This window comes from Monodelphis domestica, chromosome 6 (assembly GCF_027887165.1).
Source record: "Monodelphis domestica isolate mMonDom1 chromosome 6, mMonDom1.pri, whole genome shotgun sequence".
NCBI classification, from domain to species: Eukaryota; Metazoa; Chordata; class Mammalia; order Didelphimorphia; family Didelphidae; genus Monodelphis; species Monodelphis domestica.
In genome coordinates, this window is record NC_077232.1 from 428,883 (window position 1) to 444,073 (window position 15,191).

At 62.9% G+C, this 15,191-nt stretch overlaps 1 protein-coding gene across 6 annotated transcripts; it reads left to right on the top strand.

Annotated features, from left to right (window-relative positions):
- The first annotated feature begins 1,900 nt into the window (after positions 1-1,900).
- Positions 1,901-15,047, top strand: PHRF1 (PHD and ring finger domains 1). 6 transcript variants are annotated; one of them, XM_056801037.1, is made up of 18 exons: positions 1,901-2,477; positions 2,910-3,030; positions 3,160-3,252; positions 3,475-3,716; positions 3,885-3,968; positions 4,163-4,287; positions 5,563-5,675; positions 5,792-5,967; positions 6,114-6,243; positions 6,465-6,592; positions 6,913-7,100; positions 8,079-8,198; positions 9,807-9,964; positions 10,555-13,338; positions 13,447-13,598; positions 13,778-14,086; positions 14,166-14,294; positions 14,392-15,047. In XM_056801037.1, exons 2-18 carry the CDS (start codon positions 2,931-2,933, stop codon positions 14,530-14,532), a joined length of 5,172 nt encoding a protein of 1,723 aa, XP_056657015.1. In that variant the 5' UTR covers positions 1,901-2,477; positions 2,910-2,930; the 3' UTR covers positions 14,533-15,047. The 6 variants fall into 6 exon arrangements, with proteins under 6 accessions (XP_056657015.1, XP_056657019.1, XP_056657018.1 ...); XM_056801041.1 differs by having other exon boundaries at positions 13,447-13,523; XM_056801040.1 differs by having other exon boundaries at positions 8,082-8,198.
- The last annotated feature ends 144 nt before the right edge of the window (positions 15,048-15,191 follow it).

The following is a 15,191-nucleotide window of genomic DNA, read 5'->3' on the forward strand; positions in this document are numbered from 1 at the left end:
TGGGTGCCACCAAAAGCATCTGATGTACTGTGAGGTGCCATTCCCTTCCTTTTGACTTTTGTTTGTCTTCTGGCATGCAGGATGTGCATACTAAATGCTTAGCATCAGCACTTGATTGTTCTCCTTCTCCTGGTAATCTCCAAGTCAGACTGCACAGCTGCTGAATACGGATTTCTGAAGCCCAAGGTTGACCAGATGAGCTTAGGAGGCCCCAGTGGCTCCCTAGTGCAGTGATGGTGAACCTATGGCACAGGTGCCAAAGATGGCATGCAGAGCACTCTCTGTGGACACTCTCCCTCCCCATCCCCCAGAGTTAGTTACTAGAAACGCAGAGGGTTGTGGGATGGACTGCTCCCCTCACCCGCTCCACTGTGCCTCCCCAGCCCTCTGCCCAATGGGAGCACTTCCTCCCACCCCTGTGTGGGCTAAGGGCACAGCAGGGCCCATCCAAAATTGGGGGAGTGGCACTCAATCTCTAAAAGGTTCACCATCACTGAGCCTCAAAGATCAAATGAGTCTCTGGTTGGTTCTTGGAGCCCTTCCCAGCCTGGCTCCAGCCACTGCCACCCCAAGCCTTCCTTGGCTGATGCCACACTTCATCTCCTCTTCAGCCCCTCAGCCATGAATCTCTCCTTGAAGAACCCTTGGGACCATTCCCCCCAGGTGGGGAAGCCTTTCTCCCCAGAAAACAAACAAAAAAAAAGATGCTCTTTCCTGGTGTGCTTCCAATTTGCTTCCCACCAGTAGAATACAAGCCCCTGGAGAGTAGGAAGGACTTCTTTTTGGCCTTTGTCTCCTCAGGGCCCATATCTGTACCTGGCAAACAGGAGGTGTTTAATCCACACTTGCTGAATCAATGTATACTATAAAGTCTTGAAGCCAGGAGGGGGAGGTGAGAAGAGTGCTCTTGCTGTGGGGGACTCGGGCAAGGTTGAGACAAGGATCAACTGAGGTAACCAGTGTAAAGCCCTTAGCCCAGGGCCTAGCACTGTCAATATTAGCTATTATTAGCATTATTATCAAAGAGTAAGTAGAAGGAAATAAGTGCTTAAGGTGCCTACTGTGTGCTGGCAGCTGGGTGGCACAAAAGATAGAGTGCTGGATCTGGAGCCAAGAAGACTCAGCTCCTGGAGTTCAAATGCAGCCAAGAATGCTTCCTAGTTAGGGGACCCTGGGCAAGTCACTTAGAATCCTTGCCTCAGTTTCCTCCTTTGTCAAATGAGCTGAAGAAGGAAATGGCCAAGCAATGACTGCCAAGCAAACCCCAAAGGAGGACACAACTAAAGAATGAAAACTGCACCAAACACTGTACTAAGCATTTTACAGTTATATCCTTTGATCCTCAAAACAGCTCTGGGAGATAGGTTCTATGATCATCAACTCCATTTTACAGATGAGGAAACTGAGGCAAACACACTAGGAAGTGTCAGAGGCTGAGTGGGCTCTGTCCATCATCGCACCACCTAGCTCTTCTGTCATTTATTGCTGTCACACACAACTCCACCAACAATGCACCAGCTTGCCTGTCTTCTGTCAGCCCCTCCAACAACTGTTCTTTTCTTCCTTTTCTCCTTTCTCATCAGGTGGCCTTCAGCTAGCATCTCTGGATTGCTTTCATTGACATATCTCTGGGTCCCAATGGTCCTTTGCCTCAATCCCCACTTAAAGGGGTCCTGGCACACAGTAGGAGCATAATAAATGCTGGGGAGGTTGGAAGTACAGAGGGAAGGACGGACGGACGGACGGATGGATGGATGGACAAAGCCAGCCCGCGGGGCGGGGCGGAATGGAAGTCCGCCCCTCCTGCAGCTCCGCCCCGCGGACCCCACCCCCTTCTTCCTCCACCTCCTAAGAGTTCCAGAGAAGCTTTGCGCTCTCCCGCTCTCTCTGCGCACGCGCTGCTCCGGGAGCCAAGGAGGGGAGGGGGAAAGCGCGGAGTGGCCGGTGCCATTCCTCTAAGAGGGTGACGGAGGCTGGGAGGGATGTACCATTCCACAGGGGGGGACGCCACTCGGTGCAGTGCCGGCCATTCTAACAGCAAGAGGGGGAGCCGTGGAGGGCCGTAACCCTGAGGGGCGACGCTTCATAGCGGCATCTCCTTTCTCTGGCTCTGCTAGGGACAGCATGAAGCCAGGGCAAAGTCTGGGCCCCCGCGCTATGCTCCAACCCGGCGAGATACCGGCCTTTTCACGCCTGCCGCACCGCCTCCCCCTTGCCGTTCTCATGGATCCGCCCAACGGGCGGCGAGGGCGGAGACATCCCCGGAAGTGGCTCTAGTGCACTTCCGGGTCGGGAGCGCGCTGGCGGCGACGGCGACGGCTGGGATCTGGGCGGCTGCGTCCGGGGCCTAGTTCGGTGGCAGTGACGGGAGTCAGAGCCGAGGCCCAGGCTGGGCTGGAGTGGAAGCGGGACCCGGACCCGGACCCGGACCGAAGTCGAACCCGAGCCGCAACGAAGCGGGAGCAGCGCCGGGGCCGGTGAGTTCTCGCCTCCGGGCGCGTGGTTCCTCTGGCGCCACTGCCACCGTGCCCTCCTATTCTGCGCCGGCCCCGGACCCGCCTGGCAGGCCTGGCGGCCGGCTCTGCCCCGGAGAAGCCGCGGAGGCTCGAGACCGCGGGTGAGGGCAGGCGCGTCCAGGAGGCCGGCAGGTCTTTGTCAGCCGGGAATCGAGATTCAAACCCCAAAACTGAGGCGTCCTTCAAGGCAGCGGACTCCGCCTGCACCCGGCAAAGGCGTGGAGGGAAGAGACTTCGGCCTCTCCCTTCCTGGTGGCGGGGATCGGTGGGTGGGGGAGACTAAGACGTCCTGAGCTGGGGGTGGGGGCACAACCCTGGGCCCCAAGAGCCTCCATCCCAGCCTGGCTCGGAACAGATACCATGTCTGTGCCATCTTCCTCCCCCTCCCCGCAGAGCCACTCCCAATGTACAGCCATGGATGAGGACAGTCAGGACGAGCTGATCCGCAGGGTCCGAGGGCAGCGCGGAGGAGGCGGGGGCCGGCGCCACCTGGAAGTGTTCAGCGAGGAGGAGGGTGAGGACCCCCCAGAGGAGGAGGGGGAGGAACCCCGGGGGAAGTAGGGGCTACAGGGTACGGGCCCCAGGGCAGGGGTGGGGGGCGGGAGGGCTGCCTGCCCTTCCTCAGGTCTCTGTGTCCAACCAGACAACGGCAGTGAGCAGGGCCCAAGTGGAGCCTCTGGGGATGACCCTGACAGCAGCAGCAGTGAGGAGGAGGAGGATGGAGAGGAAGGCTCCGGTGAGGACCCCTGCTATGGGTTAGAATCCTAGTTTCCAAGCTAGCAGAGCTGGGCCCAGGGGCTGCCCCCTCCCCATGCCCCCCCACGTCTTCTGCCCACTGCCTGGTTCCTTACACCCTACTCCTGGGCTTCCCTGGGGTGCCCTCGGTGCAGGGGAGGGTGCAGTTCAGACAGTCACATGTCACATGGGTGCCGCTAAAGTGACTCCTGCCCTTCTCCAGATTGGGAGAGTTCCGAAGACGATGGTGACTCTACGGAGGGAGAAGGGCCAGAGGTGGCTTTGGGGGCCACCCCAGAACCCCCCAAAGGACAGCCAGAGCCTCTAGCCGGGGCAGGTGTCAGCTCTGACGAGGACGCTGAGAGCTGCCCCATCTGCCTCAATGTGTTCAGGGGCCAGGCAGTGGGCACCCCAGAAAACTGCGCCCACTACTTCTGCCTCGACTGTATAGTGGAGTGGTCCAAGGTAAGGCGTGGAGGCTTTCCTCCTGGGTCCTCGTCGTTGTCCACTTTCTGCCACGGGGCCCTGGCTTTGGAGGATTGGCAGGCCCTTTGGGCTGTGTTTTGGGTGGCCGGTTTGTTGCCTGTGCCCAGCGGGGAGCCCTGATTTGGGGTTTCCGTGTGCTTCTCGCAGAATGCCAACTCCTGCCCTGTGGACCGAATTCTCTTTAAATGGATTTGCATTCGGGCAAGATTCGGTGGCAAGGTCTTGAAAAAGGTGGGTGCCCGTCCCCAGTCATCTGCCTCGCTCATTCCTCGCGCCTGGGCAGCCCTTCTGGCCAGTGGTGGACCTTGGGGGAGCCATCAGCCAATGGGCAAGCATAGATGAGGCACCTCCCCCAGGTTGGCCCCGGGGTCTTGGGCCTCGGCCCACCGGACAGGTGACCGAACAAAAAGTTCATCTCTTGCTAGGTCCCTGTGGAGAGTCAAAAGGCCCCTCAGGCTGAGGAGGAGGGAGAAGACCCAACCTTCTGTGAGGTGTGTGGCCGGAGTGACCGGGAGGATCGGCTGCTGCTCTGTGATGGCTGTGACGCCGGGTAAGTGTTAAGCCCGGGGCGGAGCAGCTGCCTTTCTCCTGGGTACGGTTGGCACAGAGCTTCCCTGGCAAGGGAGGATCAACAAAGCCTTCCTAGCCCAGGGGGAGGGGAGGGGGTCAGGCACTTCCTATCCCCTCTGCCTGCGGCAGCTTCAGTCCCCATCTCCTTCCTGAACTCTGTGGTGACCCTGACTGCTCCAGATCAGAGCTCCCAAGGGTGAGTGAGCCCTTTATCCCTTCAGGGCCCGTCAGGGTTACCGTCTCCTCTTTGTGCCTCTAAGTTCCAGACATCCCTTGAGGCTCCACTTGTGCCCATGTTAAGGCCTTGCCTGGGCCTGGGGCCTGCCCCCCAAGAGCCGGCTGGGGTGGGGATGGGAGAAGGGTCATCCCTGAATTCCCTCCCCCACCAAGAATTTAGGCCCAGCAGAGGCTCAAAGTCCACAAAGTCTCCCAAGGACTTAGAGGGTTTTTTGTGAGGGAGAGAACCAGCCCACTGGCCTTGCACATAGGAGATTTCCTCGGGAGAGCTTCGCTTTTGTTGGGAGGCTCTAACCGCCAAAGCCTGTCCCGTCCTGGGTGCGCTCCTCGCCGTACCAGGCCGGATTCTCGGCCCAGCCCCAGTGGGCAACCTCTCTGGTAGAGCCTGAGCTGCCTCCCAGGTCCTGCCTGAACCCCTCTTCCAGCTCTCAGCTCAGAGCATTGGAACCAGGGCTTGGCTGGGGGACGTTCAGGTGGGCCCAGGCTCGCCAATACCTCCGCGTGTGATGGAATGAGGCTCTAGGCTTATCTTGGGATCTGAGCCTGAGAACTGACAGGGGCCTCAGAGGCCGTGGAGCCCAGGGAGGGCAAAGCCTTGTCTGAGTCATAAGGCTGCCGTGGGCCTGAAGCAGAATTTCCACTCGGGGCTTGGGGACCGAAGTGGGGCCCTCCTTGTTGCTGCTGGGAGCGATGCGTCCACATGAGGCACATTCCTCGTTTCCGTGGGTTGGAATCCTGACCAACTCGGTGTTGCCCTGTGGCTGCAAAGGGGCCTTCCACCTTGGCCTTGGCCGGCTCTCGGCCTCACCGAGAGGATGCTTGGCCCATTGTCCTCTTGGTCCTGGTGGAGCATCCCCTCTCTGCCTCCTCTTCTGGGACTGGCTGCAGGCCTCTGCCGTTGCCCACCTTTCGACCTCCGTGCCACCCCGAGCCGCTCTGGCCCTGCCTTCCCCAAAGCCTGCGATGCTTCAGGGTGGACCTGGAGGAGACCGTTGTGGGCCCCATCCTGTCTCTACAGGTACCACATGGAATGTTTGAACCCATCCCTGAGTGAGGTGCCCGTCGACGAGTGGTTTTGTCCCGAGTGTGTTGCCACAGCGGCCCCCACAGCAGCCCCTGCTACCGCCAATGGTAATCCTGGGACTGAAAGTGACCTCAGTCACCCCAGGGGTGCCCCGGTCAGTGTGGGCTCGGCACAGGGCTGGGTCCAGGCTGGCTTGTGAGTGCCGGTTTCTGTTCTCCCCGAGATGTGGATCCCGTGAGTGAAGAGGAAATGGCCTTGCTCCTGGTTGATGTCGTCCCCACTACCAGCCGGCTGCGCCCCAACGTGGGGCGGACTCGGGCTATTGCCAGGACTCGCCAGAGTGAGCGGGTGAGAGCTACTGTGAACCGTAACCGCATCACCACCGCCCAGAGGATTCAGGCGAGTAGCTGGAGGCAGCTGGTGGGGGCAGCGGGGACAGGCACCTGAGGGCCAGAGAGAGAACCCGGACCATTCACGGCCCTCCAAAAGTGAGCTTAGGCCTACGTGGCACGGCCGTGATGGGGTCTCGTCTCATTCTCCTGCAGCGGGTGCCCAGGTACCTCATGTCATCTCTGCTCGACGAGACCATCGAAGCCGTGGCCTCGGGTCTGAGCACTGCCGTGTATCACCGCCCCGTGACTCCTCGCACCTCAGTCCGACGGAAAAGGAAAACAGGCAAGGGAGGCTGGCAGGATTGGGGGTGCTCCCACAGGGGCCCCGGACTGCTGCAAGCTCTGCTCCGCTGGCCAGGGCCAGGGCCTCCCCCAGGTTCCCTGCACACCCGCCTCGGCCCCTCTCCTTTCCCAGGATGCACGTGCACGGGCTCCTGAGCCTTGTGTGCTGTGGGCAGTCCCTGGACACAAAGGAGACCCCAACCTTGGAACTTGTCTCTTCAGGGAGAAGGAAGAAAGCCTCTGGAAGAAAGAGAGCCTCCTCCAAATCCTCGGGGAGAAGCAAGAGCTCGGGGGCCCGTCCCAAGAGGCGCAAGGCCCGAGCCAAGAAAAGGAAAGGCCAGAAGAGCCAGGTGTGGGCCCTGCTGGACGTGGTGGGCGGGACGAGCGAGCTCTGGGGTCCTGAGAGCCCGGCCACAGCTCACCTGGCATCTGCCTGCGGTCTTTGTAACGCCGGGCAAAGCACCAGCCAGTGACTGGGAGAAGGTGTGGACGTGCTTCATTGGGCCGGAGCTCGTCCCACACAAAAGGTTCAAGGGGCCAGCGGGCCGAGGGGGGGTGGCCCCTGCGCCGGGGGCCTGCCCGAGGAGGACACTCAAAGGGAAATGGCGGGGGTCGGGCGCAGGCTGCCTGGGCCTCCGCAGTCACTTTGCTGCTCCTCTTTGCGGCTCAGGTGAAAACCAAAGTCACGGCTCGTTCTCGCATCGCCAGGACGCTGGGCCTTGGGAAGCCCCTGCGCGGAGCCTCCATACCTTCTGTGTACAAGCCGGTTGAGCCTTCTCTGGGCTTCATGAGGGCGGACATCGGAGCGGCTTCCTTGTCCCTGTTTGGAGATCCCTACGAGCTCGACCCCTACGATAGGTGCGCGCGCGCCCGCCCCCTCCACGGGCCTGGAGCCGTCTTGTCGAAGGGGCGGGCTTGTGGGGATTGGCTGAGGGCTCTGCCCTGGCGGTGCCCTCAGAAACCTGGCCGAAACAGCGTGCAGACAGCCAACACTTGACCTGTTCTGGTCACTTGGAGCCTCTCCCCGGCCCCCGTGGCCAGCCTGGGCCAAGGCCCTTCCTGCTCGGGAACGTCTCTTGTCGCGCGGGGTCTTTCCCCTACGCAGCCTGATCCTCTTCTCCGCGCTTCCCCCTGTTGCCGGGGCTGCCCTCTAGAACAAGACAGGAGAGCCTCCCCGGCCCGTCGGATGGTCTCACAGGTCTGGGCCGACCCTTCCGGTCCTATCGGCTTCTCGGGCCGCTTCCCAGGACCCCAGAGCTGAGAATGTGCCCTTCCTGAGCACGCTCTGCTTAGGCCAGGGGGCAGCCTCAAAGCCCCGCCTTGAGAGCCAGCCAGTACTTTGGATGGCGAAACCGAGGAGAGTCGGCCATCGTGCTAGGGAGGCTGATTGGCGGAGAGAGAAGTTGTCCTCCCTCCGGGGCGGGACGAGCACGAGGGGTCTGGGCTGGCTGCCTGAGGCCTGGGTCCAGTGCTCGCCGGCACGGGGGTGGCCTTCCTGGGCTAGGTGGTGGCTGCTCGTTTCCTGCCCTTCCTGCCAGGCGGTCTTCTCACCTGAGGGCCACTCGGGAACCCGTGGACGTCTCTCACGTAGAAGACGGGCTGAGGCTTTTTTCTGATGGCTCCAGAGGGCAGATCCCCGGCCACGTGGGCTCCTCAGCAGGGCCTGGGCCTCCTTGGGTGGCCCACGAGTATTTGAGCTTGTAGTGGCTTGGCTGGACTCATGCGGGGGAGCATTCCAGGAAAGGCGGTAGCCCATGGCCACAGCTCGGGCTTGCCCCCTTCTAAGGAGGACCTCCTCTATTAATCGGGGTCCCCCCCCCCCCCCTGTCTTTTCAGTAGTGGAGAACTCCCAGCAAACCAGGCGTCTCCTCTGAGCACCAAGAGGCGGATCCTCTCACAGTCGGCCCTCAGATCTCATCAGCCTGTGGCTAGACCCATTTCTGTGGGGCTTTCCAGGTAAGGAGAGGGAAGAAGGGAAGACCTACTGTGTGCCAGGCTCAGCATCATTTTGCAGGAGTCTCCTTTGAGCCTCACAGCAACTCCAGTAGGGCAGAGATTCGGGAGGGTGGGCTCACAGGACCTACACGGTAGGGAGTGAGGCCTGAGGAGGGGGCTGGATGCTGAAGGACGGGAAAAGCAAACACCATTTTGTACTTGACCCTGAGGGTGTAGGGATCCGCTGGAGGGTTATCAAGTAGGGGTCCACCAGCTAGATGAAAACCACTGGGGGGGGGGGGGGGGGCTCCGTGCAGGACGCCTGGAGGCAGGCAGACTCCCCTCCGCAGCCAGAGGCCCGGCTTGAGGGCGATGAGGGCCTGGTGGGGAGATGCCCAGAGGTGGGATTGGCAGGCCTTGGCACCATCTTGGGTATTCGATGAACCCGAGGGTGTGGATGTGCTGGGCAGAAAGGCTAGTGGTGCTCTCCCCCCGTTACAGGGAAGAAGGGAGTGTCCACGGCTGGTTCCGAACTCTGGCCTTCCTGACTAGGCCCGACACTCTCCCGCCCCCTCGAGCTCCCCAAGTTCCAGATAACCAGGAGTTGGGTGGGGGCTGGAGCGCGAGCTCAGGAAGCTTCAGGGTGCGTTGCAGGGCTGCCTCCCTCCCCTTGGGACCCAGGAGCGAGCAGAAAGGAGGAAAGGGCGAGGAGGGCCTCCCTCCTCCTGCTTAGTCGTCTCCCGTTTCTTTGACCGCTGTCGTTCGGGCTTGCCGGCCGGGGAGATCCGAGCCTCCCGGCTTGTTGCTGGCCCTCGGGCAGCTCCTTGGCCGACTCCTGCTTGTCCTGAGCCCCAGCGGGCGCCATGGCCAGGGCTCCGTGACACAAAGCTTTTCCCTGCCTGTGGACACACAAGAAGACCCGCTTCCTACTTGGGTGGCCCCCGGGGGTCGTCTAGATGAGATCTGCTCAGGTTTAGAGTCTTCCCTGAGGTCTTAGGAATGCAGCCATCTCCGTCCACGGTGGGACGAGTAGTTGGGCTGGCCCAGGCAGGTCTGGTGAGCTTAGGGGACCACCGGTGCCCAGAGAGCGCAGCCATAGGAAGGCCCACTGTCCACTGCCCTGGGCACAGACCGCGGTCAGCTTCGGGAAGAACGTTGAGCTAGACGTAGCTGGGAAGCCTGGATGAAGCGCCTACTGTGTGCCCGACCCCAGGCTAAGCCCAGGAACTACCAAGAGACGGCATGGGAACCACTGCAGACAGACGGGCCATCGAGGCCGACTGGAAGTCGGCCCGTTGAGAAGGCTTCCCCCAGGAGGCAGGAAAGCAGCGTTAGATGAAGGCCTGCGGCCGGCCCCAGAAATACGCCAGCTTGGGGGCTAGAGGGAGTGGAGGGCCTGGGATTCTGGTGGGGAGACGGTCCAGCTTTAGCTCTCCAGCCCCTGGGGAGAAGGTGGGGTCTGGCCCGGGCCCATGCCCTCCTCGCCCTTTGGGCAGCGGAAAGGAGGATTGCTCCTTGAGGGCAGGGCTTGTGGCCCGTAGTACTGAAGGCTGTTGGGTGGACTCTGTCCCGGACACCGAGTGTCTGCTGGCAGTGATGATGCCTTCTTGGCTTTCTTGGTGGCTTCAGGAGGAGCGTCCCCGCCGCCTCGGGCCCCGAACAAGACCTCGAGGTGGCTCCTGTCCCAGACCTCTTGGGGAGCATCCTCTCTGGGCAGAATCTCCTGATGATGAGTGGCTCTGACGTGGTCATCAACCGCGACGGGTCCCTCACGGCCCGGAAGGCAGGTAAGGCCCCGTGCTGCCCGGCTGGTCCTCCCAGGGTGGCCCAGGACCCCTGGACGTCGGGGCTCAGGGAGCCCCAGCCAAGGCCATCCATGGCAGTACTGCGAGTTCACCATGAACGTGGGAGGCGAATGGAGTTGGGGTCGTGGGGAGGGGGGGCGACGATGGACCCTGCAACCTCCCGTCCAGCGGGGGCTACAAAAAGAAACGAGGAGCAGCCTGAGGCTCTGGGTGCAGAATGAGAGACGCGGAGAGTCAGGTAGGAAAATGTGAGGAGGAAGTAAGAAGGCAGGAAGCCTGTGGCCCAGAGAGAGGCCTCAGATAAGGGAGGAGGACAGTGCTGAAGGCTTCCAGAAGAGAAGGTCACGGGCGTGGCTTGGGAGGCACTCGGTGACCTCGAACACAGCACAGATCATGAGCCTTCTGGGCGGGATGACCTCAACCCGCGCTTTCACCAAGGAATTTGACCCCCACCAACCCTTAATGAGTCTGCCTTGAGCAAAGGCCGCCCACAGATAGCGCAGCATAACCTTGTGCAATGGATCATTTCTATTTCTTTGGTGCCACAGACCCCTTTGCATCTTCTCTTTCAGCCCCAATTTCCCTGCAGAGAAGTTCGACTGCTAAGGCCAGGGAAGATGGAGAAGGCAGAACTAGGGCCAGCGTCCAGCCCAGGACCCTGCAGTCGGGGCCCTCGGCCACCCGCCTCGGTGCAGACGTCTCTGAGCATTTGGGCTTGAACTCGCATGGGGGGCCAACCACCGGCACGTTTGCCGCTTCCTCCTCCTCCTGCCTCGGGGGCCCAGAGAAGTCTGGGAGCCCTTCCCCGAGTGCACCCAGAAGGGCGGCTGTGAAATTAGAATATTCAATGACCCCTCGCTCCGTCCAGACCCAGAACTTGGCAAATAGGAGCAGACTCGGGTTAAAGCCCAACGAAATGCCCCAGTTTAATGGAGACAAGCGTCCTGTGTCAGTGACGTCTGCGTCCCCTAAGGTTTTGAATGGCCACTCGAGTTCCCCACCACAGAGACCAGCTATAGGGCAGCCCCTCCAGCCAGCTCCCAGGCGCCGGGACATCTCGGAGCTGCCCAGGATACCAAAGATGAAGAGAGAAGGCAGCAGCGATGGGCGCGTGAACCCCGAACCCACTGGCAGCAGAGGCGCGGACATCCCCAACTCCTGCATCAACCGTCTGACAGGCCGGGAAGGCAGCAGCCAGCCTGCCCGAGGGGGCCGGGTCGAGAGCAAGCCCAGCGGCCGGGACTCCCAGGAACCCAAGACACACTCGGGCAGCAGCTCCTGCACCGGCGCCAGCACCAGCGGCCCCGGCTCCCACAGCAGCCTGGCTCCCTTCGGGCCATCTCGGGGCAAGGGCCTGGGCTCCTCCTTTGAAAGCTTCAGAATTAACATCCCCGGGAACACGGCACACGCCAGCAGGCTCCCCAACCCCGGCTTCTGCAACACCTTCAGGCCGGTGGACAACAAGGTCCAGCGGAAGGAGAACCCTTCACCCCTCTTCTCGATCAAGAAAACCAAGCAGATTAAAAGCGAAATCTATGACCCCTTTGATCCCACGGGGTCAGACTCGAGCTCCCCCGGCAGCAGCCCCGAGCGCCTGGGCGCGGGGCTGCTGCCCTCGGAGATCACCCGCACCATCTCTGTGGACAGCCCAAAGGTCTCGACCTTCCAGACCGTGCGCTGTGTGACCTCGTACACCGTAGAGAACGTCTTTGGGTCCGGCTCTGACCCGTCCGATGGGCCATCCTCCAGCCACCTCGAGCAGGTGGACAAGCTGGAGGAGGAGGAGGAGGAGGAGGAGGAGGAGGATCAGGCCGGGAGCAGTCCCTGTGCATCCAGCACTGTGCGGCGGCAGCTTTCCGAGAGGGAGCCAGGGGAGGCCGATGGGCGCGAGCGGCGAAGCACCTTCTTTGACATGGAGGAGCGGACCGTGACCTGCGTCACCATCGAGCCGGCCTCACCCTCTGAGGAAGAGGAAGAGGAGGAAGAGGAAAGCCGGCCACCAGCCACCACCCACAGAATCGTGGAGATCCGCTCCCCGTCTCGCTCACGCTCCAACTCAAGCTCGCGCAGCCACAAGAAAGCCAAGCGGAAAAAGGCTGCTGCTACCAAAGAGCGCCGGAAGACCCGGTCCCGCTCGCACTCTCTGTCCCGTGAAAGAAGCTCACGGTCTACCTCGTGGTCAGTGGAAGGAGACTGTGCCAAGAAGCACCGCTTCCAGGCCAAGCCGCGGAGGTCATCCAGTGACCGCTCCAGTAGCCGCGACCGTGGCCGGAAGAAGAGGGATAAGGGCAGGGGCAAGGAGAAGAGGAGGGGCCCGTGGTCCCGGGACCGCCGTAAGTCCCGCTCACACTCTGGGAGCCCCGGTGGCGGCAGCTCCTCCTATGAGGTTGGCGAGGGCCGCAAGAGGAGGCGGCGGCGGTCGAGCTCCCGGGGCCGTGGCCGAGAGGGCTCCCGCTCCAGCAGCCCAGAGAGAGCCCGCAGGCACAAGCGGCGCCGGCAGAAGGGCCTCGAGCGCTATGAGAAGAAGGACAGGAGCTCACGGCCCCGTGACAGAAGGGGCTCCCGCTCCCGCTCCCGTGAGAGGAGAGGGTGGAGGTCCCGCTCTCCGTCCGCTTCCAGGTCTAGGGAGCACAAGAGGGCCAGGTCCAGGGAGAAGAGGCCCCGCTCACGGTCCAGGTCTCGGGACAGGAAGCAGCCCGGCAAAGGCACATCTCCACCACCTCTGCCCCCTCCCCTGCCAGAAGAGCCCAAGGCCCCCGAGGAGAGTGTGGCCCCTGGGCAGCCAGCCCCAGACCAGGCCGGCCCTAGCCACGTGGATGGACCGCAGGCCGTCCCGGGCACCGAGGAGACGCTGCCGGAAGCCCCGGCCCCAGCCCAGGGCCCTGAAGAGATCGCAGCGGATGACCTCGACTACGGCGACATGGTGGAGGCAGAGCACATCTTTGACGACTTCTCCAGCGATGCCGTCTTCATCCAGCTGGACGACATGAGCTCCCCGCCTTCCCCAGAGAGCACAGACTCCTCCCCAGAGAGGGGTCTCCTGCTCCCCCTGCCTGTGCCCACAGGCAGCAGCCAGGGTAATCTGAGCCTCCGGGCAGCCCCCGCTCCCCAGCAGGAGGCCATTCCGGAGCCCCCCGCTCCCTCCGAGGGCCCCCCGCCGGAGGCCGCTCCCTCGCAGGGCGCCGTGGACAACCAGGCCGAGGAGGTTGCCGGCGAGGAGGTCGGCGAGGCTGCCGAGTCGGAAGCAGAAGTCATTTCCCAGATCCCCTCGCTAAAATCGAAAGCCTTGGTGAAGAGGGTGACGTGGAATCTACAGGAGGGGGAGGACAGCCTGGCAGGCCCAGAGCCCGGCCCAAGTAAGAACGGGGTGGGGCCTCCCCTGCCCCTTGGGGCCCGCCCTCTGGAGACCCGGGTGGCGGCCCGGCTCCTCCGGTGAGCTCCCTCCCTGCCTGCTCTCCCTGCAGGGCCGCCATTGTACAAGCTGCCGAGATCGCTGGAAGGGGCCTGGAAAGCCGAGGACCTGAACCCCAGCCTAAATCAGGTGCAGTCCCGTGAGCCTCCGCCCACCAATTACATGGTGGCTGAGCCCATGTTTCCTGACCTAGATTGCTCTCAGGTGGGTGTCCAGCCGGGAAGGGGCGGGCCGGGCCTGGCCCAGCATCCCCCTCCATCCTGCCGCACATCGCGCCCATCCCACGCACCCCCGGGTGGCTCATCTCATTGTCCGCGTCCCGGCCTGCGGGGGGGGGGGGGGGGGGGCGGCGGGCCCCAGCTGACTGTCGGGGATCTCTGCAGGTTTACAGCCCCAACATGCCTCTGACCCCGACTCTGCCCCCGAGCGTGCCTCCCTACGCCCCGGTCAGCCAGCCCACGGTCCAGTTCATCATGCAGGGCAGCCTGCCCCTCATGGGCTGCGGGCCGGGCCAGAGCCTGACCGCGGAGCCGGCCATGCTGGCGGCAGCCTCGGAGCCCGGCGGCCAGGCCCTGGCGGCGGGAGACTCGGATGAGAAGGCGGCCGTGGCCAAGCCCGTGGGGGGCGGCGTGGCCTCGGCCTCCGCGGCTGCCACCACCTCCACAGGGGAGAAGCCCACGAAGAATGAAGAGGTGGGTGTGGGGAAGGGACGGGGGCGGGGTGGGGGGTGGGCCGGCCCCTGCCGTGCCCACAGTCTGTGCCCTCCCCCAGTACATGAAGAAGCTCCACGTGCAAGAGCGGGCAGTGGAGGAGGTGAAGCTGGCCATCAAGCCCTTCTACCAGAAGCGCGAGATCACCAAGGAGGAGTACAAGGACATCCTGCGCAAGGCCGTGCAGAAGGTGGGGGGCGGGGAGGAGGGGCGGGCCGGGGGTGGGGCCGGCCCCCCCTGCCTGCCGCGCTGACCCTGCCCTGCCGGGCGCCTCCCCCCCCCCCCAGATCTGTCACAGCAAGAGCGGAGAGATCAACCCCATGAAGGTGGCCAACCTGGTGAAGGCCTACGTGGAGAAATACAAGCACATGAGACGGCACCGCAAGGCCCTGGAGCCCGAGGAGGAGCCCCACGACGCGGAGAACTGAGGAGGAGCCGCCGCCGCCGCCGCCGGCAGGCGGGAAGCACCATTAAACTGGGCTCTGAAAGCTCGACTCCGGCCTTGTGTCCTTCGCCTGGGCCGCCGCGGCCGCCCCTCCCCCTCCCGCTCCCGCTCCCCCTCCCCCTCCTCGTGTACCGCGCACACATGTATACATACGTACAGGACCCACCTCTCCCATAGACGCTCTTCTCATTGTGTTCTAATTTATCAAACATGGATTGTCTCTAGAAACCTCGCAAGCGATTGAATACTTGAACGGGCGGCCGGCGGCCGGGGCCACGTCCACGCCGGCCGGGGCCACGGCCGGCCGCCCGCTTTAGGAAGTGTCTTCTTGTTCCAATTATGTTTCCTGTCACGCAGTGCCCAGGGGGGGGGGGGGGGGGCGGGAGCGGCCCGCTCCTCCTGGGGCACCGCCCACCCCCACCCCCGGGCGGCTGGTCACGTGGCTTCTGGCTGTTGAGAACATTTTGTATTTTTTGAGTAGAGTTTGGTGGCTTTAAAGTGTTTGCTTCGGTGTCGTCCTTCTTGGTGGGGGGAGGGGGCCCTCTGGGACCGGGGCCCACGCCCCCACCCCCGCGCCCTCTAGCCACAGATGGGCAGGGAGGGCGCAGCTCCTTCCCAAGGCACCCGCTTCATCCCTGGGAG